The following is a 26,300-nucleotide window of genomic DNA, read 5'->3' on the forward strand; positions in this document are numbered from 1 at the left end:
TTTATAGAATGCCATGTTTCTGTCGGTACTATATTCAGAAATGTGGTGGCTAAATAGGAAGTGGTGGAGATTTAATTGGTGACTTAAAATGTCTTGTCCATTACGTTTCTACCATGAAGGCACGATTCTATGATAAGCATTGATCAATTTCTAGGCGTGCTATCCACCAAAGAAAAATTTTAATGCCTTTTCCAACCATTATGTCAAGTACTTGATTGAGCAATAAATTGAAGAATTTACTATTGTTAGTGTTTGAATACAAATGAGTTTAGATTTCGGGTCTGACTGCAGGAGTGTGTTCTATGGGTCGAAGGAAGACTTTTTTGTTGTATAAATTTTTTTCCAGAAGACCCCCCAGTCGTGAAGTATTCACGCAGTCTTGAAGGCGCTATGCGTTTCACGCTGATCGCACTGTTTCCCGCAATGCGTGAAGTATTTGTGCAGTCATGTAGGGGCTAATAGTATGTGTTACATGCCGACCGCCGCGCCGAGGGCTTTTCCTTTTCCATCTCAAGTCCTCGTCATCGTTTCTTTCTAAGTCGCGCCGTTCCAGGCCAAATTGCGTGTTTGGTTTCTCTCTTAACTCGACTAATTATAGAGTGCTGTCTCTTGTATCACTGAAAGACGACAAAAGTAGAAATTACTATACTCTCAGAAAATTAGAGATTTTGTCGCCTTTTCTCGTTTGTAATTTTTTTTTCTAAATTCGAATTTTCTATACCTACATTTAAAAAAATTTCAAAATTTGCCGCCCCCTATAGATTTGCCGCCATGAGCCGCGGCCCTTGTGGCCACCCCCCTTAATCCGGCCCTGTCGTTATTATCAACCCTCAAGCTCAAATAGTGTTCTCTTAATACAAGATCATCCTCAAAAATTTCACCCTCGTGTTTCAGTTCTTTTTCCTGTTTTCCTTTTTTTCTTTTTTTTTCATCGCAAGATTGATTTTTTTCTACACAGAGCTAACACACTGCCGTCAGTCCTGGGCGCGCGTTCGATTTCGACGGTAGGTCACGAATGATGGGTGGTGGGTAACGTCACGGACGAGGAGTTTTGTGGTTTACCGTCACCCAGAGCAGCCGGCGCGACGGGGGCGACACCTCACCCGGTGCGTATTGAATCGCGGATTGTGACGAGTAATCCCGAATCTGAGTCTGACGCGACACCGTGCCACCGCGGATAGAAAGTGAAGGATGTGGGGTCCCCCCGAATTGGAGCAGCGAATCCGATGAAAATTCGGGGCTGCCTCCGTGATGCAGCATTTTCGACGCTGCTGTTACGTGGCTAGGCTGTCTATGAGCGCGCGCCCGGACATGTTGATCCACCTCTGCAGACTCGGTCTACGTAAAAACGGCTCATACCTGTCGTTATCGTTACCTTTCTGACTTAAATGTATCAGCAAAACTCGTGAAATTTTTTTAAAAACCTCAAATAAATGTGGGTGGGGGGCTCGGAAAAAAGCTTAAGTGTTCATTTTTCTACAATTTTCAAAACACTTTTATCAGACGAAGAAACTCAAGCACTAGTGGACAATTTAAAACGGAAAAAAAGAAATACATAATACTCCAAATAAAACCTGCAAAAATATAGTTTTTCAGGACATTTTCTTTTTTTTAAAAAAAACGGAATTCTTCTGTGAGCTTTAAAATGAAACTTGACTGAACTACCTACTCTTAAGTCAGTACACGGTTCTGATAGGATTTACACACCTTCGTAAGAATTAAAAGATCTGCCAGTACATCTGAATTATTTCAAGCTTTTTAAAGTTAAAAAGTTGTGCTTCAAACGATAAAGTCATGACAAAGATACAAGCCTGGATACAGGAAACTACATAACGTGCAAATGTCATCTAAAAAGGATAATTTCGGGTGATTTTCATGAATTTGACAAAGACATGTCTCACTACAATGATTGAATGAAAATTCTATGGGTATGCTTTGTGTTTGAGTGTCATTTTCTACTTAGGATCAAAACGTGTTTACAATGCAAATATAAGGTCATTTTGACACAACTTATGTCTAATGCAACTTTTTTAAGGCTTGAAGCATCGTAATGGCAACGGCGTTGTCAAATTTCGAAATAACGGGTTTCTAGTGATCCAACAGGTGCCAAACAAACAAAATCGATTTTTTCGTGCACAACCATGGAGGGGGCAAGAGAGGCCCCATCCGAGCGCGTTGGCGGCGCGGCCGCGGCGCATCCCGGCGGATAAGCGAAACTCGAGTCGAAATAGGAATGTAATTGATTGGTTTCCCGCGTAAGAAAGTTAGTCACACTCATTGTTTTGGCCCAGATTTATGCAGTCACTCACTCACACTTGCGCCATGCACGGCGCACGCTAATTCCCCCGTCCCCCGCCCTGGCCTCGTCTCATCCAGAGGCTTTTCTTTAATTTCACTCTTTTCCTCCTACTCAGTTTTTGAGCGGCCCCCATGAACGCACGAGCCGGGCCGAATTTTCAACTCTCGCTTTCATCTCGGGCCACTAGTTGAACCTGTCGGCAAACCTAGTGTTATAAATGCCCTCCTCAGTCCCACCATAGTGTAGTCTGTATTCGTAAGTAAGAAATGTGTCTTTTGAATGGAAAAATGATAAGGCTGCCAAAGTACCAAATTTTTGTCTTCATTAAGATCTTCTAAAAACACGGTCATTGGTGTCATCCACGTGCACCGGAAAAAAAACACAATGGATCCAGCGTCCAGACTCTTAAAAACATCGACAAGAAAAAGTACTCTTGATTCAATCAGAATCTAGCTTAAATCAAGAACCAAGCCTCTTAATGTAAGCGGATTTCGTTTGGATTCAAGCAAAAATCCGATTGAATCAAGAGTATTTTTTCTTGTCAATGTTTTCAAGAGTCTGGACTCTAGATCCAATGTGTTTTTTTTTTCCAGTGTCCGCCCATTGTCCGATTGGCGTCAACGATGTCGGGGTATACCAATAGCCAATAGGCGTATCTGGGGCAATTTTCCGAAGATGGCTTGAGATCCCACTTTTCCAGGGAGAGGCTCGGTGTCTCTGGTAAAAATGGAGGCTCGCCCAGGAAAATTATGACAAATTAGCCCGTTCTCTGATGTATTTTACGACTATTTTTACCTAGCATATGACCGTGATGCAAACTTATTTTGTAACTTTCCTGATAAACCTCAAGGCAGAGGCGTGGTGTGTTTTGCGATATATAGATTGATCTGCCATTTAAACTAAGGAAAAAGGGTCGATAAACAGGGTGTTCGCCACAAACACCTTAAATAATCTTTGTATCTTTTCTATCTATCCATAATTACCTTAAACTCATTATTTTCAAGTAATCTGCAATAATGAAGCATCAAAATACGATCTGAGACCAGCGCAACTGACCTATTCACGGGTGTCTTTAAGGCAGAGAATAACTGCATTTTACCTTTGTAAAAGTGGTGCGTCAATGATCAAGAACCTTCCGAAGACCCCTCATGCTTTAATGTGATTCCGGTGCTCTCTCTTTAATCTTGTCCTTCTCAAATATGCCGTTTAAATTCTCTGCCTTCTCCTTATGTTTGTTAAAGTCTTTATCATGTAATGTTAAATGTAAATTTCTCAATAAAGGAAACTTAAATAATGAAAAAAAAAAACTCTTGTACACAAATATCGTGAATCTTTCAAAGGCATTCCAATGATCGATAAAGAGCATAGGTAGAATTTTCCGAGTGTCTGCGATGCTTATCGGAGATTATTGAGGTACCTAGACATAATTGAACGTACTTATGCTAGAAAGAACGGTGTACATGGAGTTTGCGTGCAACATAGTTCCTCCCAGCATACAAATGTCCTAGTAATGGTGATCAAAGCCGTTTCCGGTGCTTTCCTTTGATTATCCCTCTGAGTGTGCAAATGATTCAGAGATGCGGAAATCGTGCACTGAAAAAAAAAAAAAAAAAACACATTGGATCTAGATTCCAGACTCTTGAAAACATTGACAAGAAAAAATACTCTTGATTCAATCGGATTTTTGCTTGAATCAAAACGAAATCCGCTTAAATTAAGAGGCTTGGTTCTTGATTTAAGCTAGATCTGATTGAATCAAGAGTACTTTTTCTTGTCGATGTTTTAAGAGTCTGGACTCTAGATCCAATATGTTTTTTTTTCAGTGTGGGTTAAAGTTAAATAAAATGTTTGAAAAATCCTAAAAAACTTTTTTTTTGGGGGGGGGGGAGGGGGAGTTGAAGATCTTTAATTGACAAGTTCTGTAAATGCCTCAAAGGGTCTGACATTGGACGATGGTAAATCACCGTCGATAACAATTCAGAGATGCTTGCCAAGTGCAGATGCATGAGCTCATTTGTCGACGTCAATTATGTCGTCTATAAAATGTCTGACCGTCTTACGCAAACTGTGCCACGTGAACAGCCCCTGGTAGAATTTGCACATGCACTTGAACTGTAAGGTGAGGGAGCGTCTACATTCACCGGCGACGGTGACCCTAGGGATGTTGGGATGTTCTTCTTTATGGAGATCAGCTACGATGAGGCAAGCGCTATTGCAAGTGGCATCAGCCAGCATGAACCTCGGATCGTTTTTCTTGTCCAGTGTCTCAAATCGCTTGCAGCCGTCATGCTCAATTGTGGAGCGAATCAGATCCGCTTGCTCCTGTAACAAGCAACAACACACCGACCATTTATATTCCCTGTAACGAAGAATAGGTAAATCAAATAAACCGAGCCCAGTTGTAGTTTATACAACAAGCTGAGGTAAAAAATTTCATGAAAAAATGCTTCACTGCAGTTTCAAATGTAAAATGTCACCTATATATCATGTAATAGCTAACAAAAAATCCGAATCCTATTTGAGAGGCTTGGAAGGCAAGGCGCATAAGTGGAGTTTTTGCTATTTCGAGAAATGCGTGTTTGAAATTTCGGAATTACATGGATCCTTATGGCGGAAAGAAAGTTCAAACTGATGTTTTGATGCTTAAAATTTGGAATTTTGGAGCAAGTTTTGCATTGATACTAGTTTTACTTGAAATTATAAATATCACATTTTTTTTTTCAAAAACTGTACTTACACGCCTGCACTACAAGCCCCTCATTTGAACTTTCGCGGTAAAACGACCCCAAAGCCAATATTTCCATCTTAAACGGTAAGGTTATTATCTCCAATATGACTTCTTCCCCTTTTCCTGTAAAATAACCCTTTTGACCCTGGTACAACTGTAGATCAAAGTAAGAGACTCGCCTTTATGTACATTTTGTAGGAGTTTAGACATTTTGATTTCGGTCCACAACCAGCATGTCCTTTACAGCATTCCCAGAAAAATGAAAGTTTCATGTCACCAGACTTTCCATGAACCAACTCCTAAGAAATGAAGAGATCTGTAAGCGGACACGCTTATTCGTAATTTATTTGCATTTTATTTTGAAATAAAGTGTCTAAATGTTAATTAACCACTTATTGATGAATATAATCGAATTATTTCCTGATACTTACAGCAGTAAAAAGTATTTTTAAGTTAAAAACTGATACTGACCATTCCGTTGGGTTTTAACGTTAAAGACACATTCTTTAGAATTTATTCAAAATGATACTCTACTATTTCTGTGCTTAATGTTTAATTTGTTAACTAGTTAAAACCGTTCTTAGAACAGTTTCAATCTTTGCGGTGGCTCATATGGATCACATTATACATAATTGAATGAAGTTTTAAGAAGCCCTCTGTATGCTGTCATTAAATTCGATAAAACTCGAATCGCAGGTCTTGTAGCTTTTGAAGAAAGCTCATTCCGTTCTTTAAGCTTGCTCAAATTTAATAAATCGAAACCTCTGTATTTTACATTTTTTGTACCATCCACTCATCCAAATCCCTCAAAAGAAATTTTCCCAAACCTGAAATCATTAGTTTTATCAGAAGCTCGTAAAATTTCGCTCTTTTCATGATGTTACCATTAAAATGTTTTTTTAAACTTATTTTACTACTGTGTCAATCATATGGGGTTTCCCTGAAAGAAATTGCTAATTAAAAAATGACGCAGAATACAATCATCAATGCGCTAACTATTTTGACTCGAATCAACCATGCTCATAACGTATTACTAAAGTTAAGATACCACGTACTTACCTCGCTTGCCAACACAGCGCACAATTTAGATCTCAGCAGCACGACACTCAAAAGCGACAGCAGAAGGCAATAGCAGCTCCCGGACATTTTCCCTTCCATAAACAGATTTTCAGCCTGTTTTTAAATTGTGTAAATTCTCCGTATTTCAATCTTCATCACGGGAGCTGCTAATAAACTACCTCCACCGCTCGGAAATCGCCGAAAGTGGAGGCTTTTTGACAAACATTACCTACAAACCTTACTCATTTCAATGGCCCATTGCCGTTGTTACACGACAAAGTTCAAAAGTAAAGGCTACTTACGCATTTCTCCTTTACCAATACGCTGATATCAAGATTAGTAGTGTGACATCGGCTGTGTAAGCGCCACGTGTTATGAGCTCCCCGCACAGTGATCGATATTGCTATGTAAACTCGAAGAATAATTAATTATAAGTGAATCATTTTTACACTGGTGAAAAATGAAAATATGGCAAAGATTAGCTGTCTCAGCGAAATGCATTTCGAAATTTTCGAATAATTTTTGGTAGATAATTATTGCATCAATACCAAAAATGTATAGTTATAATCTTAAAAAAAATCTGTGCAAGCAGACAGCACTGCTCAGTTTGCTTAATGGAATAAGTTTTCCTCCACGACTGAATTCCTACTACCTACAACCGCGAAAATTCATATTTCAAATGTGTTATGCGTCTCATGCGGATAACTCTCTTCAAATTTTTCTTTTTATTTTATTTATTTATTTATTTATTTTAAAGTTGGTACATAAACTCCCTGTAAGGGATCGTACAAGTCGTACAAATGAATCAGATACAGATACAAATTTTTCACGCAACAAGAAAAATCTATGTTATTAACAAAGATAAGTGTAGTCATTAACACTTATTAATAAAAAACTATTTTCAAAATATTTTTTCCAGTGCAGGATAAGCAAAACTTTTAAATTAACTTATTCTGACAATTGAACGTTAAAATGGTAACAATAGGTAAAATTTATAAAGTATATAATTATATATTCAATAGATCGATTAATCTCACGAATTATCTCTCAATGCGCTAATTTTTAACCAAGTTAGCTGTCATCTTGTCAATTAGAGGACTACAGATAATTACAAACGCGGTGTATTTAATTATATTTGGACTATTGTATTTTAAATTGTATTACATAGATAAATCATTCATTGTAATTTTTCACTTATTGTATATTATTCTGTGAGATATCGAAAACATGTCACTTTTCAACCGATTAGAAGTTTCAAAAGTCGCAAGACTAATAGCCATATAAGAGTAAAACTCAGTCCCTCCGTTGACGATCATTAATTAGGCGGATTTTTTATTGAGGAGAAAAAAGTTCGGTCAACGTCTCATGATCCAGACGCAGGAGAAAAATCACCCCTTCCGGTTGATCCGGGCCACAGCTTGCTCTACAAACTGGAGAGCTTCGTTTTTTGACGACCTTTCAAACTCTTCGGGGTTCTCTCCGTTGGCAGTGAGGAGGTCGCGGAACTCATCGGAGATGGTGCAACGGCACTGGAGGGGTTGTCGCGTGAGGAATTTTCGCCGGACGATATCCCACCTACCGCTGCTGGCCCGTGGAAGATCCCAACCCCTCGTGATAGGGATGAGAACGCCCTCGACGAATGGTGGTGCTTGTGGGTCCATCTCGCGGGTTGAGCGGTAGATATCACCATAGATATCGAAACAGTACTTGTTGCAATTGCTCCTCCCTCCTGGACATCAGAAACACTTCGATAATGAAATTATCATGGAAGAATTAGACTTTGATTGTGGCGTTTCGAAATGTTTGATACATTTTTATCTTTGAAAAAAATAAAATCGTGTGGATCAATGAAAACAAGCATTGAGGATTTCCTGTGCCGGGGCACTTTTGATAAAAATGTTGTATATTGTAGGTAGTAAAAATTCTGTAAAGGATATGAGTGCTACTTCAAGTAAATCTTGTAGAGAGCCAAAACTCACAAAAGAGACTAGATGCAACACTATAAATTCCAAGAAATTCCTCAAAATTGGTATAAATTCACCAAATACCCCAAATAAGGGCTTCTTCCGTTTTATGGGGGAACTCAAGGTTATGTTCAAATGCGGCCTAGACGGTACAATGAACACGGAAAATAGAGGTAGGGGTTGTGGATGTTATGGACATTTCCAATTAATCGTGGTTGTACCCCCAATAAATTAGGTTACTAACCCAAACATTCCGGCATTACCCCAACTTGAGTTGAGCTCCTACCACAATTTATTGGAATTGTTCATATCATCCAACGAATTGGGGCAGTGCCACAATTTTAGGAGGCAACCCCAAATACTTTTTTCCGTGCGACAATCCTTCAGTGAAAGTTTTTGATCCAGTTCAAGACTCGTTTTGTCAATACAGAATTGCAGACTTAACATTTTTTACTGTTGAAAAGTGTTCAAATTTTGGAATTCCTTTAGTCGAAAAAACAATTTTAGTCGATTTCTTTTTACTTGTTCATTAGCTGATATTACTGTGGCTAAGGAAATAAAGAGGAATCAACTAAAATTGTTTCCTCAGTCAAGAAACTTAAAAATAGTCACGCTTTTTCAATGGTAAAAACAGTAAACTTTGCAACGCTGTATTGCAAAAACGAGCATTGAACACAAGCTGGGACATGAGGTGCTGTTTAGACCCCATGTGTAAAAAATCCCTGAGTTTTCCCAGAGAGAGGCAATTTTTGGACAGGCTTTTTGCTCTTATGAGAAATCAAAATGTACATACAGGGTGTTTCAGACCACCCGTACCAGGCCTTTTTCTCGGTTGGTTTAGGTCGTACGAAGTCGGATATCGCGGGGTTGAATAGGGAATTGACCCCAAGGAATCCGAATTTCGTGGTCCCGAAACCCCCCCACCCCCCCTTGGGGGGTAAAGGGGGGGTCACGATGCTAAAAGTCACGGTTCCCGACCGAATTGCGGATAGATCGCATCAGAATTGAAAAGCACGAAAAATTTCACGTGGAATTGACCCCTAAAAATCCAAAATCGGACCATCCAAGGCCCAAAAATGACCCCCTAAAGAGGGGGACAGTACCCCCCTCCATAATTTCTCTGTGGTCTCAAAATTGACGTAAATTCTCCAGAAAAAGACGGTTTCCTAGGTAATCGACCTCGAGAAATCCAAATTTCATGGTCCCGAAGCTCCTCTAGCCCCCCTTGAGGAGTAAACGGGAGGGCCCAATTTTAAAAATCGGGGCTCCTTTCCGAATCGCAAATTGATTGCATCCAAATTGAAAAGCAGAACACATTTACATCTTAAGTGACTCCTACGAGTTCTAGTAGACCCCCTGAATGGCAGAAAGTAACTCCCTGAGGAGGGGGGCTTCGCCCCCGCCAAAAATTTCTCAAGATTCCTCTTTGGTCGCAAAATTGACGTCGATTCTCCAGAAAAAGACGGTTTCCCATGAAATCGACCCCGAGGACTCTAAATTATGTTCCCTGAGCTCCTCGGGGTCGATTTCATGGGAAACCGTCTTTTTCTGGAGAATCGACGTCAATTTTGCGACCAAAGAGGAATCTTGAGAAATTTTTGGCGGGGGCGAAGCCCCCCTCCTCAGGGAGTTACTTTCTGCCATTCAGGGGGTCTACTAGAACTCGTAGGAGTCACTTAAGATGTAAATGTGTTCTGCTTTTCAATTTGGATGCAATCAATTTGCGATTCGGAAAGGAGCCCCGATTTTTAAAATTGGGCCCTCCCGTTTACTCCTCAAGGGGGGCTAGAGGAGCTTCGGGACCATGAAATTTGGATTTCTCGAGGTCGATTACCTAGGAAACCGTCTTTTTCTGGAGAATTTACGTCAATTTTGAGACCACAGAGAAATTATGGAGGGGGGTACTGTCCCCCTCTTTAGGGGGTCATTTTTGGGCCTTGGATGGTCCGATTTTGGATTTTTAGGGGTCAATTCCACGTGAAATTTTTCGTGCTTTTCAATTCTGATGCGATCTATCCGCAATTCGGTCGGGAACCGTGACTTTTAGCATCGTGACCCCCCCTTTACCCCCCAAGGGGGGGTGGGGGGGTTTCGGGACCACGAAATTCGGATTCCTTGGGGTCGATTTCCTATTCAACCCCGCGATATCCGACTTCGTACGACCTAAACCAACTGAGAAAAAGGCCTGGTACGGGTGGTCTGAAACACCCTGTATAGACAAGATCACTCACTGCTCTTATTTTTCTGAGCAGTTTTTACGCCGATATGCATCGAAAGCTCACTTAAATGTTTTTTCCCCCATAATTTAGGTTCATCCGTAAATCCAAGTCATTCAGGTAATAATAAGTATATATTATTTTACCAAAAGAACAGCAAGCCAATATCACGAACATCAATGCAATTCATAAACTTACTAATAGCTTTCCTTTTGAGTGTTGCTGATGTCGCTGATTTTGAATCAGATCCGTCTGAAGAATATCCAAGGTCTCCCGTATGAGTAGGGGTAGATTTTGTTCTCTCTTTGTAATACAATAGGGAGCCCATTGAGATCACATCCTGGAGCGCTGCCTCCTTGTCTGGGGCACCTTCTAATAAAAATATAAAGATTCAATATGAAAACTACGCTCAAACAGCGCTCTTTTGTAAATTTAAATTGTATACCGTAAGTATACGGCTTCGGCAAAGGAAACTGGAATGACTAAGGAGTATTATAAAATGAAAAGACAGGGCATCCGCAATGTGTGAAGCTTCTACCTGATTGAATTAAGTCTCTCTCCCCGTGCATTGTCATGCTTATTGTCTATCAGACTTTCAATATCGCATTTTATAGGTTGTTCATTTCATATAAAATGCAAATTCACATTTTTTTTTTTCGAAACAATCGCTCTTACATGGCATACTTACTCGAAAATGCACGCAATTTTGCATCCAATTCCTTGAAGGTAGGATATTCAGAGCTCATTCTTAGAACACCACTGGCAACTGAAATTACAATAGACAAAAATAATGATCAGATTGTTGCCCCATACTTAATTTAAAAAACGTTTCCATACGAACAATCGTTGTTTTATTTAATTTCAGCAACATCCCACAAAAAAACTTAAGTTCTTGTAAACTCTTCAAATCGTAAAGGCCGTTTTGCACCTTATTGCTTGAAATTTTCACAGATTTTTCTTCTTCTTGAGTGTAAAAATCAGGGAAGTTTTTAACAAGTGACGTAAAGTATTTTTACATGTAGAAAGTAAAATGGGAGCTCTGCAACGTCGTAAACCGAGATTCTTGTTTTTGTGGATTCACTGACGACCTTTTAAGGTTTATTTGTAATACTAGTTCACGATGAATTTACATAACCGTAACAAAACATTAAAAAAAAATTGACGTTTCAAAATGTATGGACTCAATGCTTGTTCCTATTTACGAACAAAACCTGGCCTCCATGAGATTTTATGAAATGAATAGGTCAGAACCAAATGGACCCAATAGCTGCATTAAAATGTTGCAAGTTTTTACCTAATGCAACATTTATTTACTCGCACTGATAGATGGAAATTTTACGTAAGAAACTTCAGATAATTTTTCTTAAGCCATAAAGTAAATTAAATATAAAAAAAACGATTGAAAGGAAACTTTAGAACCTTTCTTGAATAAATAAAATACATTTCAAGCAAATCTTCGCAATATGCCAGTGCAAATGATTTTATTTGGCCATGACCTATTCCTAAACGTATATATTTATCAGGAAAATGAAAGAAGCTGTTTCACTGGAACCCTACCAAGAATAAAATCTACTCATCTTTTCAGGAATTGAGGGCATTGAAGTTACCTGAGCATTGCGCAGATTTTGTTTTAGAGTTTAATAATGTTGTCAAGTCAACTGATACAATACGTATGATAACGCAACGGCAATTGGCCTGCAACAAACAAGGGAAAAAATTCGACCATATTTGGGCGTCCGAAACCATGCCCATCAATACATGAAAATATAAGATTCATTCTAGGCAGAGTTCCACTGGCAAATGGAACAACCTTTTCCCGATTGGTTCTCAAAAGTCAAGTAATTAACGTTCGATGTGGTGAAAGAATAACCATACCTCTAGAAAACTTCCTTGCTAGAATTCCCGCTTTCATTGAACCCTGTTTAACGAGCTCAAGTGGTTGTTTAGAATTCAAACCTAAAAAAAAGAAATATCAAAGCAAAATTTGTTTTAGCACTAAACTGAGGAAAAACTTCGGTCATATGAACCAAATGCACGGTGTTCAATATCGGCCGTGTAGTACGATTCTTGTAACTGCTCTCTTGGTTCTGGGAACCGTATCCTCGGTTCATGCAACCGAGCATTCAAACCGAACAGAACTTACGAACAGGCTCGGTTGCATGAACCGAAGATACGGTTGCCACAACCTAGAGAGTGGTTGTATGTACGAATCAATATGGCCGACATTGAACACTGTACATTTGGTTCATATGACTAAACTTTTTTCCTCGCAGTGTAGATACAGGGTGTTCGAAAAGTCCCCTCCCCCCCTCTAACTTTTGACCTAATTGAGGTAGAGATTTGAAACTTGGAGGGTGTTCCTAGATCAAAGGGAGCTACTTTTTGACCCCCCAAAATTTTGGGGGGACCCCCCCTTGGGAGGGTTACGGACCCTAACTTTTTTTTTTCAAATGGGAAGACCCCCTTTGTGATACCTCGTTCAAAAGAACATAAAAAAAGAAAAATTTTCGCGCAAACCCGAAGTCAATATCTCAAACCGTTTCAAAATGGCGGCCAGTCAAAGTTCAAAATGGCCGAAAATTGGCACCTCTGCTATTTGCACATGGATTTGCTTGAAACTCGGTGTCTGGGGGGTATTTTGGCACGAGAAAAACGAATTTGACGTTAGATTTTTAAAAAAAACCCTAATTTTTCAAAATGGCCGCCGGTTTAGGCTCAAAGTGGCCGAAAATTTGACAAACTCGATTTCTTGCCAATGGATTCACCTGAAATTCGGTATCCGGGGGTATTTTGACCCGAAAAGAACGAATTCGACGTTAGATTTCTAAAAAAAACCCTAATTTTTCAAAATGGCCGCCGATTAAAGTTCAAAATGGTCAACAATTGGCAACCTCGACTTTTTGCCGATGGATTCGCCTGAAACTCGGTGTTTGGGTGTTTCTGGGTAGGAGGAAAACGATAAGCTGAGTTTCAGGCGAATCCATCGGCAAAAAGTCGAGGTTGCCAATTGTTGACCATTTTGAACTTTAATCGGCGGCCATTTTGAAAAATTAGGGTTTTTTTAGAAATCTAACGTCGAATTCGTTCTTTTCGGGTCAAAATACCCCCGGATACCGAATTTCAGGTGAATCCATTGGCAAGAAATCGAGTTTGTCAAATTTTCGGCCACTTTGAGCCTAAACCGGCGGCCATTTTGAAAAATTAGGGTTTTTTTAAAAATCTAACGTCAAATTCGTTTTTCTCGTGCCAAAATACCCCCAGACACCGAGTTTCAAGCAAATCCATGTGCAAATAGCAGAGGTGCCAATTTTCGGCCATTTTGAACTTTGACTGGCCGCCATTTTGAAACGGTTTGAGATATTGACTTCGGGTTTGCGCGAAAATTTTTCTTTTTTTATGTTCTTTCGAACGAGGTATCACAAAGGGGGTCTTCCTATTTGAAAAAAAAAAGTTAGGGTCCGTAACCCTCCCAAGGGGGGGTCCCCCCAAAATTTTGGGGGGGTCAAAAAGTAGCTCCCTTTGATCTAGGAACACCCTCCAAGTTTCAAATCTCTACCTCAATTAGGTCAAAAGTTAGAGGGGGGAGGGGACTTTTCGAACACCCTGTATAGTGGCTCTACATGGCTCCTTCCACAGCTACGATAAAAAAAAAAAAAAAAAAAAAAAAAAAAAAAAAAAAAAAAAAAAGTAGAAAAGCTATGAAACGTTCGTATGAGAGAAGCACTCAGCTGTTTTATACGATATGTATAGGCGCGTTTTCAAGTTTCCCGAAGAAGATGAACAACGTTGATTGAAAACACTCACCTCACTAAAATTTCAACTAACAATTATGACAAAAGTACACCACCGTTAAAAAAAATAAATTACAGGAAAACGATTATGGTCCTCCGTTCTTTGATATCAGAAGCATTAACTAAAGGTATAACAGATAAATCTATTATAAATATGTGAGGCCTCTAATCCGCCATCTTGTTGTTGAGCCGGTGCGTCATTTGAATGTATTGCCACTAGTACACTAGAATTCTGGGCAAGTCGAAATCAAAAAGAGCTCCCCATCGGCTGAGCGCTTCGTATGCATAAAAAACACAGAAAAATTGCTTTTTTACTTTGATTGCGTGAATAATTTGGCAACGCATCGGTGAGAGAAAAAACCTTGACTGTTACTGACGTTGGCTGCACAAGATTCTGTAATTGTCATTTTTTTGCATCTTTTTTTCAACCTCTGACTGATTCCAACGTAGCATGCGTCACTACAGAGCAAAGTAGGTGTTGAATTTTAGAAAGGTATCTATTAATTCTCATTTGAAACATTTGACGATCATATTCAACCAATTTTTTCCCCGGAACAAATCTTGATTCTGCAGACTCCTGCGAGAAGTCACGATCAACAGCGATATGTCATGTGAAAATGCTTAGATAATCCTGAAGACAAATGTTGAACTTTTCATATTCAAGAAGACGGATTTCCGCACAAGATGGTGCGGACTTATCATGTTTTGTAGACACTTTTGGAACCGCTATAATAAAGACTTACACAGTTTAGTTTTTGATAATAATAAAAAAAATATTATAAATATATTTGGAGCAAAAACTGCAATTGGTCTGTTGCACGGAAGAGATGCAGCCATGAATAGACTTTTGCAGGGTAAAATGACACGAAAATCACGATACGATGGTTACATTAGAAAATCTTAAATCCACTCCTCAGTGGACCATCGCGGATTTTGGAACACGCTTTTTCAAATTCCCCGCGTCTGGGGGCAGTATTCTAGTCACGAGAAACGAACAAATGGCAACTTCAGGCCTTGGTGGTTGCCGATAATTCCGATTTGTTATTTTTGTTCGTTTGTGATATTTACAAGTGAAATGTGATCTTTGATACGTATCTCCCTATTTCATCATTGTTCAGGTTATGTTCATAATATTATGTTTAGAATTGTCAGTTTCCGTCAACTGCAAGTTGTTGCGAGTTGCCATTGCTTGTTCCCCAGCTAGGTGCCTGCCCCCCCCCCCCCCCCCTCCAGCACAGGAAGTATAAAAAACTACGTTCCTTAACTACGCAACTTGCGCTTTAACGAGTAAATTTCAAACTGTCTGAAAATTACCATTGCGGTAATGTTCAATTTTACTAGTGAAATGACTATTTATATGGCTGTATCTCTTGCGTGCAGTAGAGAAATAATTGCTTCAAAGTATTTATATCTTAAGAATAGCCACTTAAAATTAAAGTAATATTATCGATGAGAATTTCTTACGTTGCCACGACGATGGAGATTTTTTTGATGAGGAGACATTTGGGAGGGCAGGATCTCTGCCTGCAAGAAAATCACAGGTTACCAAGTTTTATGCCCTTTCTAAACTACTAAAAAATCACATTCTTAGCGGAGTGCTAAATACGCGTAATGAGATTAATTGAGGAAGGCTTTTGGTTCAATGTTACTTTTATTATGCATTACGTTTATATTATTATCATCAATGTTTTTACAAGCTAGCATATGCAACTCAGTGGGATATTCAAACGAAAAATTTGGAGGGCTTTCTCAAAGAATATCTTAAACAATGATAACATTTTCTACTTACGTGGAAAATGCATAGCTTAAAAGGTAATTATTTAAGTTTTGTTCAACACATTTCTTATAAATAGTAAAAATTGCGATTTATTCATTACCTGACTGAGAGCCAGCGATGACAAAGACTATGAGACAAGAAATGTAACATATCCCAGAAACACAGACCGACAGTCTCATGGTCGAATTGATGTCACAAACGTAAACTAAGAAAACAGTACTGACTAAATAGTTGCATATTTCTCTATCATTCACACATTCAATTCGCACATGCCGTATCAATTATAATTATTTATTCAAGTATGAGAAAAATACAGGAGACTTAACGAAATATTGTTAAAGTGCAAGTTCGTTGTTAAAAATAATTTTCTTCCGCTCATCATACTTCATTCTGCAAAACTGAAAGAATTTAGCTGATTTGACCTTTAAACTATTGCATGACACCAGTTGTTGACGTAACTTATTTCACTTTGAAGTTGAACGATTCCAGTGAAAGTATAACAATCATCCAAAATTACTGGAAAAATCTACATATAGTTAATACAATACACAGTACTCTTATTTCAGCAATAGGCTGACGACTGGAATACTGCAGCAACAACACGCACTTTCACTCTGTTCCCTGTCACCCGGGTTATATCTCGCAAAAAAAGAAATGAGCAGAAATGTATTGCGCAAGTTTAAATGACGTATTTTCTCCGTAACTCATGTTTTTATCATTGACGAAACAAGATTGAAAAATGTGTGAGCTGAAAAACAGATGAGTCTTACATTAAAGCACGATTTCAATCCTTATAAGCCGCCTCAGGCTTCTGATGGATGATACTATGATGGGGGGAGGGAGGGTTGGGTTACTTCAGGAGGGTAGCGTTTTCTCAAAAATCAAGGGAACTAACCATAAACATTGATAATTTGCCCTAGAAAAAACGAAAATAGGCCAAATGGAGTTGGCCTGAAATAAACAGCACAGTGCCTGAACAAAGTTATAATTTGGTGAATTGAAGGAAAACAATTCAAAGTTGGATAAATAGTTAACCTGAGAAAAGTTTAAACCTATGTTGTTCGTCTGAGTTTTAAAATTCCATCTTGACGCATCATACTCTTAAACTGTACAAAGGTTTACTAGAAATAATTACCATCGCAATAATTCCAGATAACGTAACATTCTCAGGCTTAGAGCTAGCCTTAATAATTTATTAAAAGACTGCTCAAAAATCATGGATATGTAATAGTTAACAAACCTTACTCCTTGATGTGTTTCAAAAATCATTAAATCAAGTTACCGAAAAGAGACCAAATGTTATAGCAAACAAGGGGTGCGCTCGTTAGTTGCTCAGGAAAACTCCATGTAGTAAACATCCTTTTGCAATTGATTCCTTTCTCTGAATCAATTTGGTTTTTTTTTTTCTTGTTCAATGTAGCGAGAGGCGTTAAGTTAGTAAAAATTCAGAAGTAGGTAATGATTTTTGTATACAACTAAGGGTTTCTTGGTCAGAAATCAGTCAAAACAGAGCTCCTGCAATTTAACAAAAATAATTTCAAATGAAAATTTTTCTTTGTGGCAGGTAGAAAGGGCAGTTTTTACGAGCAGACCACTTTGTCCTGTTCTGTGAAACTTAACTCAGCTTTAATGACCGAAGCCAACTGCCTATGAGTCAATCCCTCCAATCCAACAGACACACCAAAACGGAAACACGAGTAGTTTCAAATACTGCACTGCTCATGTTGCGCCTTCCGTTTCTACGCGGGCAATTTTCTAAGCATCTTTGAGCATGCATCATTTAGGAGTTAGCAAACAAGCATCGTATCCATACTCGTGCTACAGAAACTTGAAATGATGGAGATAGCAACTGATAGCTTTTAAAATAAGCACACCCACTCGCTCAAACTTGAACAGCAAAATTAGTAGAGAGATTGAATTAAAGATCAAAGGGGTTGGATTAAAGGATAAGCTTCATCAAAACCAAGTGGAACCTACCTCCAATTCCGGTTTGAGATCGCTGAATCAAGCATAATTGTCTCCGATAATAATTTGTGAGAATGGCAAAAACATACTAAACTCCAAGAACACCCAAGACGGCTGAAATATTTGTAGTTACTGAATTTTTGGCTCTACAAGAAATGTATGGCTTAACATACATACATGTATATTAAAATGCAGCAAATAACGATCGGGATAATTCGTCTCGTCTTTCGAGGACAAAAAAATGAATTTATACATGCATGAAGCATTCATCGAGATTTTTAAAACAACAAATGTATCTTATGGGCACGTATCAACGATGCATATGCAATTATTTCAGCAAATGAGGGTCCAAATTGGTACTACCTAGAAACTTGTAGTAAGTGTTGCATGCTCACTAAATGAAGGCGTATTGATCACCTTTAAACGGTGGACTACACCAGCACCAGCACCACTGTATCAGACTAGAGGCACACTGTTACTTCTTTATGAGGGTCATCTACCTTCATTGCAAAAGCAATTGTTATATTGTTTTTCTTATTTTATTTTTCTCTAGTATGACTTTGTCTGGTTGTTGAGCGGTATTCCAACTCTTCTAGTGGGCAGCGTAAACATCTAAAGAGACTTCCATTATAAGCAGTTTATATTGCTACTGTTTCTTATGGACGTAAAATTAAGGTGCCAACTGTTTTTTCGAGGGTATATAAAGTATCATCTAAGTAAATTCATTAGGGTGAAACTACCCTGACTGAGCAAAGGAGGTGCATCCGAGTAATAGAGATTTTACAATGCTTTGAGAATGTTGCCAGTGTCTATAAGTTTAAATCATTTCTGGTACTTTATGGATATACATAGCAATACTCTTCCTCAGTAACAGATGTTGGCGCAATGATTCTTCAAAAGAATTACTTTGGCACCCATTTCCTCCAATTTTCTTCGATAGATTATCATGCTATCGTAGGTTGCCGACTTGCACGCCTTAAGTTGTCGTTTCCTTCAGGTATGAACGTAACCACATTTCAATGTTGCCGAATTTCCACCGCTAATTGCATTTTCACCAGGAAAATCTTAGGAATTTTTAACTTAAAATACAGTGATTTTTCCTTTGATATCATGCAAAAGGTTAGACAATGTTTTGTCAAAATTGCTCAGGTGTACTACAACTAAGTCACTCTCATAGCGCTTCTGTGCGCTCTGTGACACCCAACCGCCACTGATAGCGATCCTGCCAGAGCTCCTCCAGCAGATCGCATCTCCCCATTTCCTGCCTCATTCCCTCAATCCACGATTTGGCAGGGCGTCCTCTACGTTTTTTGCTAGGGGGATGGGGAGGGGGGAGCAAATCCACAACCTTCTTAGGCAATCTATCATCTGGCATCCGTTGCACATTATGCACATGTCCATAACAGACAAAATGTTTCATGAAAATTTCATGCACTATGTTGTTTTCGACGCCTATAATTTCACGTATCCTTTCACTCTGAACGTGATCTTTCCTCGACACTCCGGCCGATCTACGCCAGTAGTCCATTCAGGGCCGGATTCACCTACTTGCCGCCCATGGGCCGCCTGTATTTTGCCGCCCCCTTCTCATTCGTTTTGAAACATCAATAAAAACCATCAAGTGCCGGAGGGGTAGGGGTGCATAAGACGCGTTCATTCGTGTTGGACACATTTTTTGCGAAAGCCCTATGTCAACACTACCAGCAAAATTTCACGGAACTTTGCGCGAAAGTTAAGTTCCGTAAACCTATCTCTGTGTAGACAAGGCCCTCCATTTATAAGAAATGAACGAAAAAATCATGAAAGAACAAACATAAATGTGGTTTAATAATTTTAACTTCCGCCGCCGCGCCGCGCTGACCGCACTGTTTTTGACGCAATGCGTGAAGTATTCATGCAGTCTTGTAGGCGCTTTGCGTTTTACGTCGAGCGGTGCTGACCGCACTGTCTTTGACGCGATGCGTGAAGTATTCATGCAGTCTTGTAGGCGCTAATATGTGTTACATGCCGACCGCCGCGCCGCGCCGAGGGTTTCTCCTTTTCATCTCAAGTCCTCGTCATCATTGCTCTCTGCACCGCGCCGCGCCGCTCCAGGCCGAATTGCATGTTTGGTTTCTCTCTTGACGCAATGCGTGAAGTATTCCTGCAGTCTTGTAGGCGCTTTGCGTTTTACGTCGAGCGGTGCTGAACGCACTGTGTTTGACGCAATGCGAAATTACTGTACTCTCAGGAAATGAGAGATTTGGTCGCCTTTTCTTTGGGCCGCGGCCCATGTGGCCACCCCTTTAATCCGACCCTGAGTCCATTTCGGTTGCCTTATGAATGTCCTCGTCCTGAGACCGAGGTGCTCAGGTGCATCTTTATGAAAAAAAAAAGGAATTCTTCCAGTCAATTTTGGAAAGCAAATCCTGTAATGCCCTGTAATGCAACCATGGAAAGGCCCGCTGCTGCATTGTATAGAAGGGTAGGAATATCGATTTCTGGTAGATATATTATTCTACGGATTTTTTGTGAATTCCAACAACTACTATAATAGCAGTTAAGTGCGCGGATCCTTCGCCGGGTTGCAGCACCAGTAACTGCTCACGGATTTTCATATTGGCTCCCACGGGAGTCCAGGGTCCTGAAGAGTCCCTTCATACTGAGAGTGTAGTTAATGCGAATCTATTTCTGATTGGTTTCCGTATTTTAGGCCTTCACAGCGTCACAAATGGTAATAAAGATTAAAGTTCCACCAACTGCAAAGATTATAAACTGGAATGGATCGGGGAATTGGGGGTACGGCCAAGAACGAATGGAATGAGGGAGGAAACGTAAATGTGTATTCAGGAATGGGTTGATCAAAGATTACAAAAACGTCCGATTTGTGTAATCTTTATTCCCGTTTGTGACATCCATAAGCCGCGTTGTCTCAACTCTCTCTATAAAGGGACTCTAGGGCCCTGTGCAGAACTCACCTGATTATACGTCCTAAAATCCGATGGAAACTGATTCATTTGCGCCGCTGAGCGCTTCCGCTGATGAGCCTCATTTCGCCGACATTGACAATGGCTCCGTGGAGGATTTGTCCGTGATTCGGCGCGACTTGGCAGGCGGGCCGCTCGAGCGTACTATCAAACATCGTGTCCGAGTCAACGACCTCCCGGCGAGATTGACCAAACCAAATCATCCAGTTGTTGGAAGTTGGAAGTTGGAAGTCGGCGGATGGCCGGCTGCGGCTGTTGCAATTATTCAAGTTCATTACCATAGTCTCTGCTCCCCCCCCCCCGCCCCACCAGCTCCCTCTCCGCCCCTCCTCCCCTGCTGGCCATCCTCCCACTGCCCCGCGCCTTTTTCCACGGCGCTTCCTCGTTCTGTCTCGCTCGCGCTCGCTGGTCGCACTGCCCGAGTTACGCGCGTCCGACGTTGCCGCCTCTACGTCATAGTGCCCACTTGTGCGCCTGCGCGGGGCTTATGAGGATTCGAGGCGCTTATGCCAAGTTAGAGCTTATCGCTCGAAAGCACGGATGCACTGGCGTACGATAGATCGCATCGATCAAGTGAAAAATCTCGGCAGAATTTTGAATTTTAAGCAGAAAAAGGGCGATGGCCCCTTTGTATGAGCGCAAAGAATCGTTTTCAACCAAATTAATTATAAAGTTCAGAAAAAAAGTGGCAGGAGTTCCTTTAGGAAAAACCTCACACTCGACTTAGATGTTCATTACTGTATGGAGTGTGAGGTGTTCCCCGAGAAGGCTGCAACCTTCACTTCTCTGAGTTTGCCAATTTTTTGGTTGAGGATGATTGTCCAGGCTCATGCGCAGGGTCAATCGTTCTTTTTTTGGCTAGAAAGTCAGTTTTTTGGAAATCAGTCGAGATATTTTACTCAATGGATGCTTCGGATCGCATGCCAGTATGACTACACGAAAATCCAAGACGAATCACCATAACACTAGAATTGGTTGGTTATTTGGCAAAAATGTGAGGAGGCAAGCATGCAAAAGATAGCACATCCTTGCCCAGCATGGAACGAAAAGGTCATTATTATAGTTCAAGGTTTATTTCAGTGCCAAAAGTTGGCGCCAAGAGCATAGTGTCTCAATCCGCCTTCAATTTTGATGATACTTCAAGCACATTCATGAAGCACGAATAGTGGTATCAAAGAGCCGTATGAGTTCAGAAGCCTTGTTTTCTTGATTTTTCACATCATAGCGGTATTTTTTACGCAAGGATTTGGGCTCAATTGTGTCGTGGAACTGAGAAAAAATAAGAGTAAGTTTACCCAGAAGTCAGGGATTGTCATCTCGTCTTGATAGAAAAAAGTCGTCCCTAAGCCTGTCATGAAGTTGGAGTCAAGACCAGACGTCTCATTTTGCCTTCAACTTTGATGATACTTCAAACGCACTCATGAAGGACAAATAGTTGTGCGCAAAAGGTTGTGCACTAATCCTCAATAACCTGTTGCGTGACCAAAAAGGGAGAGGATAGCAAGAACGGTGTGGTCAATTTGGGTATATGTACTTTTCTAGCAAGAAGTTTTTTCCAGGCATGTACTTTTTTACCAAATATTTCATCAATTTTCGTATCATGATGATTTTGTGATTATCATCAATGATCGGCAACACAACCCAACGACCGTTCAGAGGTTTATGAAAGATAATTTCATTCGCCCAGGAGTTTAAATTTTGGAAATCACAGCTATCCAGGAATTTACCATTTTATGTAGTACGGCCAGTCTAGGAGTTCACACCTACCCTAACCAGGCAACTTTCAGCCCATTTTCTCAAACCTTCATTTCTGGAGTTACTATCCTCCTCTCGATAACACGACAGAGCTGTCAACTGATGGCGTCATCGATGAGTTAGGGTTGGTTCATCGGTGAAAAGGGTCCGACAACGCTGGCTGGAGAACCGAAGCCAAGAACAGGTTGGACAAGTCAGCGATGAGGTCGAAACCGATTCTTAATTGGCCTTATAAGATCGGTTGAACGATGGATGCCGCTGCCAGTCCGATCGCGAACCGATGAGCCGTTGGATGGTGGATTACCGCATCTCGTCAGCGGTTGATCATCGATGAGATCAGGCTCGGTTGCCGTCCAGCCGCGAATTCCCGAGGGGTATCGGGATAATTTTCGCGCACGAATATCGCACACAAAATCAACCGGTGTAAACCCTAAATTCAATTTTTTCGAACACTGGGAAAAAAAAAAAACACATTGGATCTAGAGTTCAGACTCTTGAAATCATCGACAAGAAAAAGGACTCTTGATTCAATCAGATTTAAGCTTAAATCAAAAGGAAATCCGCTCAAATTAAGAGGCTTGGTTCTTGATTAAAGCTTAAATCTGATTGAACAAGACTATTTTTTCTTGTCGATGTTTCTAAGAGTCTGGACTCTAGATCCAATGTGTGTTTTTTTTTTTTTTTTTTTTTTTTCCCCAGTGAATTCATTTATTCCATTGGCAGCAGCTAGTATCATATCTGACTTTTGCAAAACTGGGGTGCTATATATTCTTAAACCAACAAGTATCGAACAGTATTTATCTACCATCTAGTCCTGTTCTTCCTTTGTTTGTACAGTTCGTGCAAGTTGAATTTTATTAAATTAAAGTATGTGGTATGCAACCGCGAGGATTTGCTGGCGAGTCGTTTCACAAATGGACTACATTCTCCTATAAAAAATTACTTTTTCTTGCTCATTCTAAAACAACATATATGCCATTAGATTAGCTATTTAGGTAGGCCGTTTTATGGATGAAACAGACATAATAGTCACTTATCACAAAATCCAGTTCGTATAATGTTTTAGAAGAGTAACTTGAGTCTAAATGAGTTGATACAAGCTTCTAATTCGAGCATATTGAGGTAATTTTAATGCTGAACATAATCTTACTTGAATCGTGCTGTACCTGCTTAACATTCAACGAAAAAATTTTATAATACACAAGAACGTGAAGTGCATAACGTACGCTTGAATGCAAAAGAGCTATCTCGATTACACGTGCAATTAGTTGCATATCCATCATATTGAAGGCGTTTTATGAGGCCAAAACAAGTATCGTGCACTGACACGAAGTCTCTTGCCCTCACGACGGTATTTTCAAGCCTCGCTCTCTAAGCCAGTGTATTAAGTCACAGCTTAACAGGTGTTTTTCTTAGCACGTCAAGAAAAAGTTCACGCTGTAAGGACAAAATTTGCTGAAATCGTCTTTTACTTTTGAACAGATCATCTTTTTTCTTTGCATCTCATTATATTCTCTCTCCTAAACTTCAATTTCAAATCAATTCGAAGCTCAAAAACAATAATTAAGATATTGTTCACTGTTTTCAGGAAGTTTTCTCCTAAGAGAGAGAGAGAAATATTGGATTTTTTTTTACTTTTACAAAATGCCGTCATATGATACGTATAAGGTTTCTTAATATTATCAAAATCGATACGTTTGCATGGAAAATTATAAATATACGTGTAGATTAGATTATTATGCGGAGAGTAGGGAAATTAAGTTTATTTAAATAATAATTGAAAAAAAAAAATACAGCATGTTGATTCTTTTTTTAAAAAAAGCCTTTCCTTTGAAGTTTATATTTTTTCAATTTCATTTTTATTTTTTTTTCGTTTTGTCTTAATTTTTGTTATTTTATTTACATTTTATTAAAATTGTTTTGTCTTGATTGTATTATTCTTACCTTCTGCCCTGAGTAAGTTGAACAGCTCGATTTTTTTGTCAATTTCGATTTTGATTGAGTCTGAATAAGTATCAACACTACATTTGACCAAAGAAGCTTTTGAAAAATTTCTTTGTGATACAGCAAATATCAATTCACGCTTAAGCGTAAGAACTTTTGAAAACGTTCGATTTAGAAGTTTCAAAAGCCCAACGCCGCGCAAATCACTTGCTCGATTCCATTCACTATGCTCAACGCGAGCTCAAGTCCCTCCCCTCTCCCTTCGCCTATCACCGCTAATATCCAAGCGAGGTCTTACGATTCAAGCGTGGCCACAAAATTCAAAATTTGAGCCCAGTCCGGTGCAGAGGCCATGCGTCCAACGTCGCACAATGGATCAAAATCAAAATTAACGGATACTATACATAGGCAAGAACCTCCAATAGCTCTCCAGAGGTAATGATGTAAAACAAAATTCATGAGGGAGGTTTTACAACGGTACAATTGTACATCGAAAACGCGTGAAAATAATTAAAATCAATTTGTGAAATCATTTGATGACTCATAGATGTTGATCTGACTTACGCGTCGAGCCAATTTGGTGAATTACGTTTTGTTCAAATCAAAGTTAAATCGTTCGAAACGTTTTTGATCGGTCATCAGTGGAGGGAAATCAGTGATAGAGCATGTTTAAACATAGCCGCGCAATTATTGGAAAAGACTGTACGTGCCCAAGATTCTTTTAAAAAATACAGTCCATAATTACAAAATTAATGTACTTCAGAGACTTTAACGCACGGGTATAAAAGAAAACAGGATTTGCTCAGCGTTAAAAAAATCCGAAATGACTGTACGTGCCCGAGATTCTTTTAAAAAATACAGTCCATAATTACAAAATTAATGTACTTCAGAGACTTTAACGCACGGGTAGAAAAGAAAACAGGATTTGCTCAGCGTTAAAAAAATCCGAAATTGAGTCACATTCAAATCGAAATAACGATTTTAAATGATGACTTCCCAAGTTTTAGATAGAATATTAGCTCAGACAGGAACTCTATAGGCGACACAGCCACATTTTTGTCTCTGAACTGAAACGTTTTATTCGTGTAGCTAAATATCTTGTATCCGTAACTAAAAACAAGCGGAAAAGCTCTTATTCGTGCGAACAGAAGCGATTGTCTGTTTTCTATGTAGACACGTTTCTGAGTTCCCCGAAGAGGAAAAGCACTTAATTTGAGATGAGAGAACTCGCTCACCAAAATTTCAACTATCAATTTTGAGAAAAGTAAACTTTCGCTGGCAAAAAGAAAGAAAAAAAAATAAATTAATTTCAGGAAAACGATTATTGTCCTCCGTGCTTCGACATCAGGAGTATTAAATTAAGGAATCACAAATTAAGATTGATCAATTCTAGATATGTTAGGCCCCACTCTGACATCTTGTTGTTGAAATGGTACGCTACGAGTCAATTAGAGAGGTCGGACATGAATTTTCTTACTAAAACCGCGCATTGTCACATATTAAATCTCAAGGGGTGCCTCGAGAAGAAAATTTCACGAGGAAATCAATGAAACCACTTTTAGAACCTCAGAATTTTGTATTAACAAAGTTAAAAGCTTTAAGTTTCCAAATTTTTTCCGATGTATCCTATAGACTCGAACCACTGTGAGCCATTTGAACGTACTGCTAATAGTATACTAGAATTCCAAAGATAGGTTGAAATCAAAAAGCACTCCCTATCGGCTGAGCGCTTAAAATCTAGGTATGAGTATATACCTTTTTTTAAAACTCTTATAAACCGTAATTTTTCAGTATGAAAAACGGTTTTTTCTCCCGGAAACGGTCAGAGTTTTTTCC

At 39.5% G+C, this 26,300-nt stretch overlaps 1 protein-coding gene across 3 annotated transcripts; it reads right to left on the reverse strand.

Annotated features, from left to right (window-relative positions):
• Window positions 1–4,180: 4,180 nt before the first annotated feature.
• Window positions 4,181–16,165, reverse strand: LOC109038945 (uncharacterized). Of its 3 annotated transcripts, XM_072299550.1 has the most exons (8): window positions 15,935–16,165; window positions 15,522–15,581; window positions 12,142–12,222; window positions 10,955–11,032; window positions 10,465–10,638; window positions 6,087–7,815; window positions 5,207–5,326; window positions 4,181–4,621 (listed from the first exon to the last, which is right to left on the reverse strand). In XM_072299550.1, the coding sequence occupies exons 1-6, from the start codon at window positions 16,011–16,013 to the stop codon at window positions 7,475–7,477; spliced, it is 813 nt and encodes a 270-aa protein (XP_072155651.1). In that variant the 5' UTR covers window positions 16,014–16,165; the 3' UTR covers window positions 4,181–4,621; window positions 5,207–5,326; window positions 6,087–7,474. The 3 variants fall into 3 exon arrangements, with proteins under 3 accessions (XP_072155651.1, XP_072155650.1, XP_072155652.1); XM_072299549.1 differs by lacking the exon at window positions 5,207–5,326; XM_072299551.1 differs by lacking the exons at window positions 5,207–5,326; window positions 15,522–15,581.
• Between the last annotated feature and the right edge of the window lie 10,135 nt (window positions 16,166–26,300).

This window comes from Bemisia tabaci, chromosome 4 (assembly GCF_918797505.1).
Source record: "Bemisia tabaci chromosome 4, PGI_BMITA_v3".
NCBI classification, from domain to species: domain Eukaryota; kingdom Metazoa; phylum Arthropoda; class Insecta; order Hemiptera; family Aleyrodidae; genus Bemisia; species Bemisia tabaci.

Coding starts and splice junctions, on each gene's coding strand:
- LOC109038945 (XM_072299549.1), bottom strand. CDS start 16,013: ATGAGACTGTCGGTCTGTGTTTCTGGGATATGTTACATTTCTTGTCTC. Junction 12,223..15,521: donor ATCTCCATCGTCGTGGCAAC/GTAAGAAATTCT, acceptor TCTTTTTTTTAG/GTTTGAATTCTAAACAACCA. Junction 7,816..10,464: donor ACTCAAAAGGAAAGCTATTA/GTAAGTTTATGA, acceptor TCTGATGTCCAG/GAGGGAGGAGCAATTGCAAC.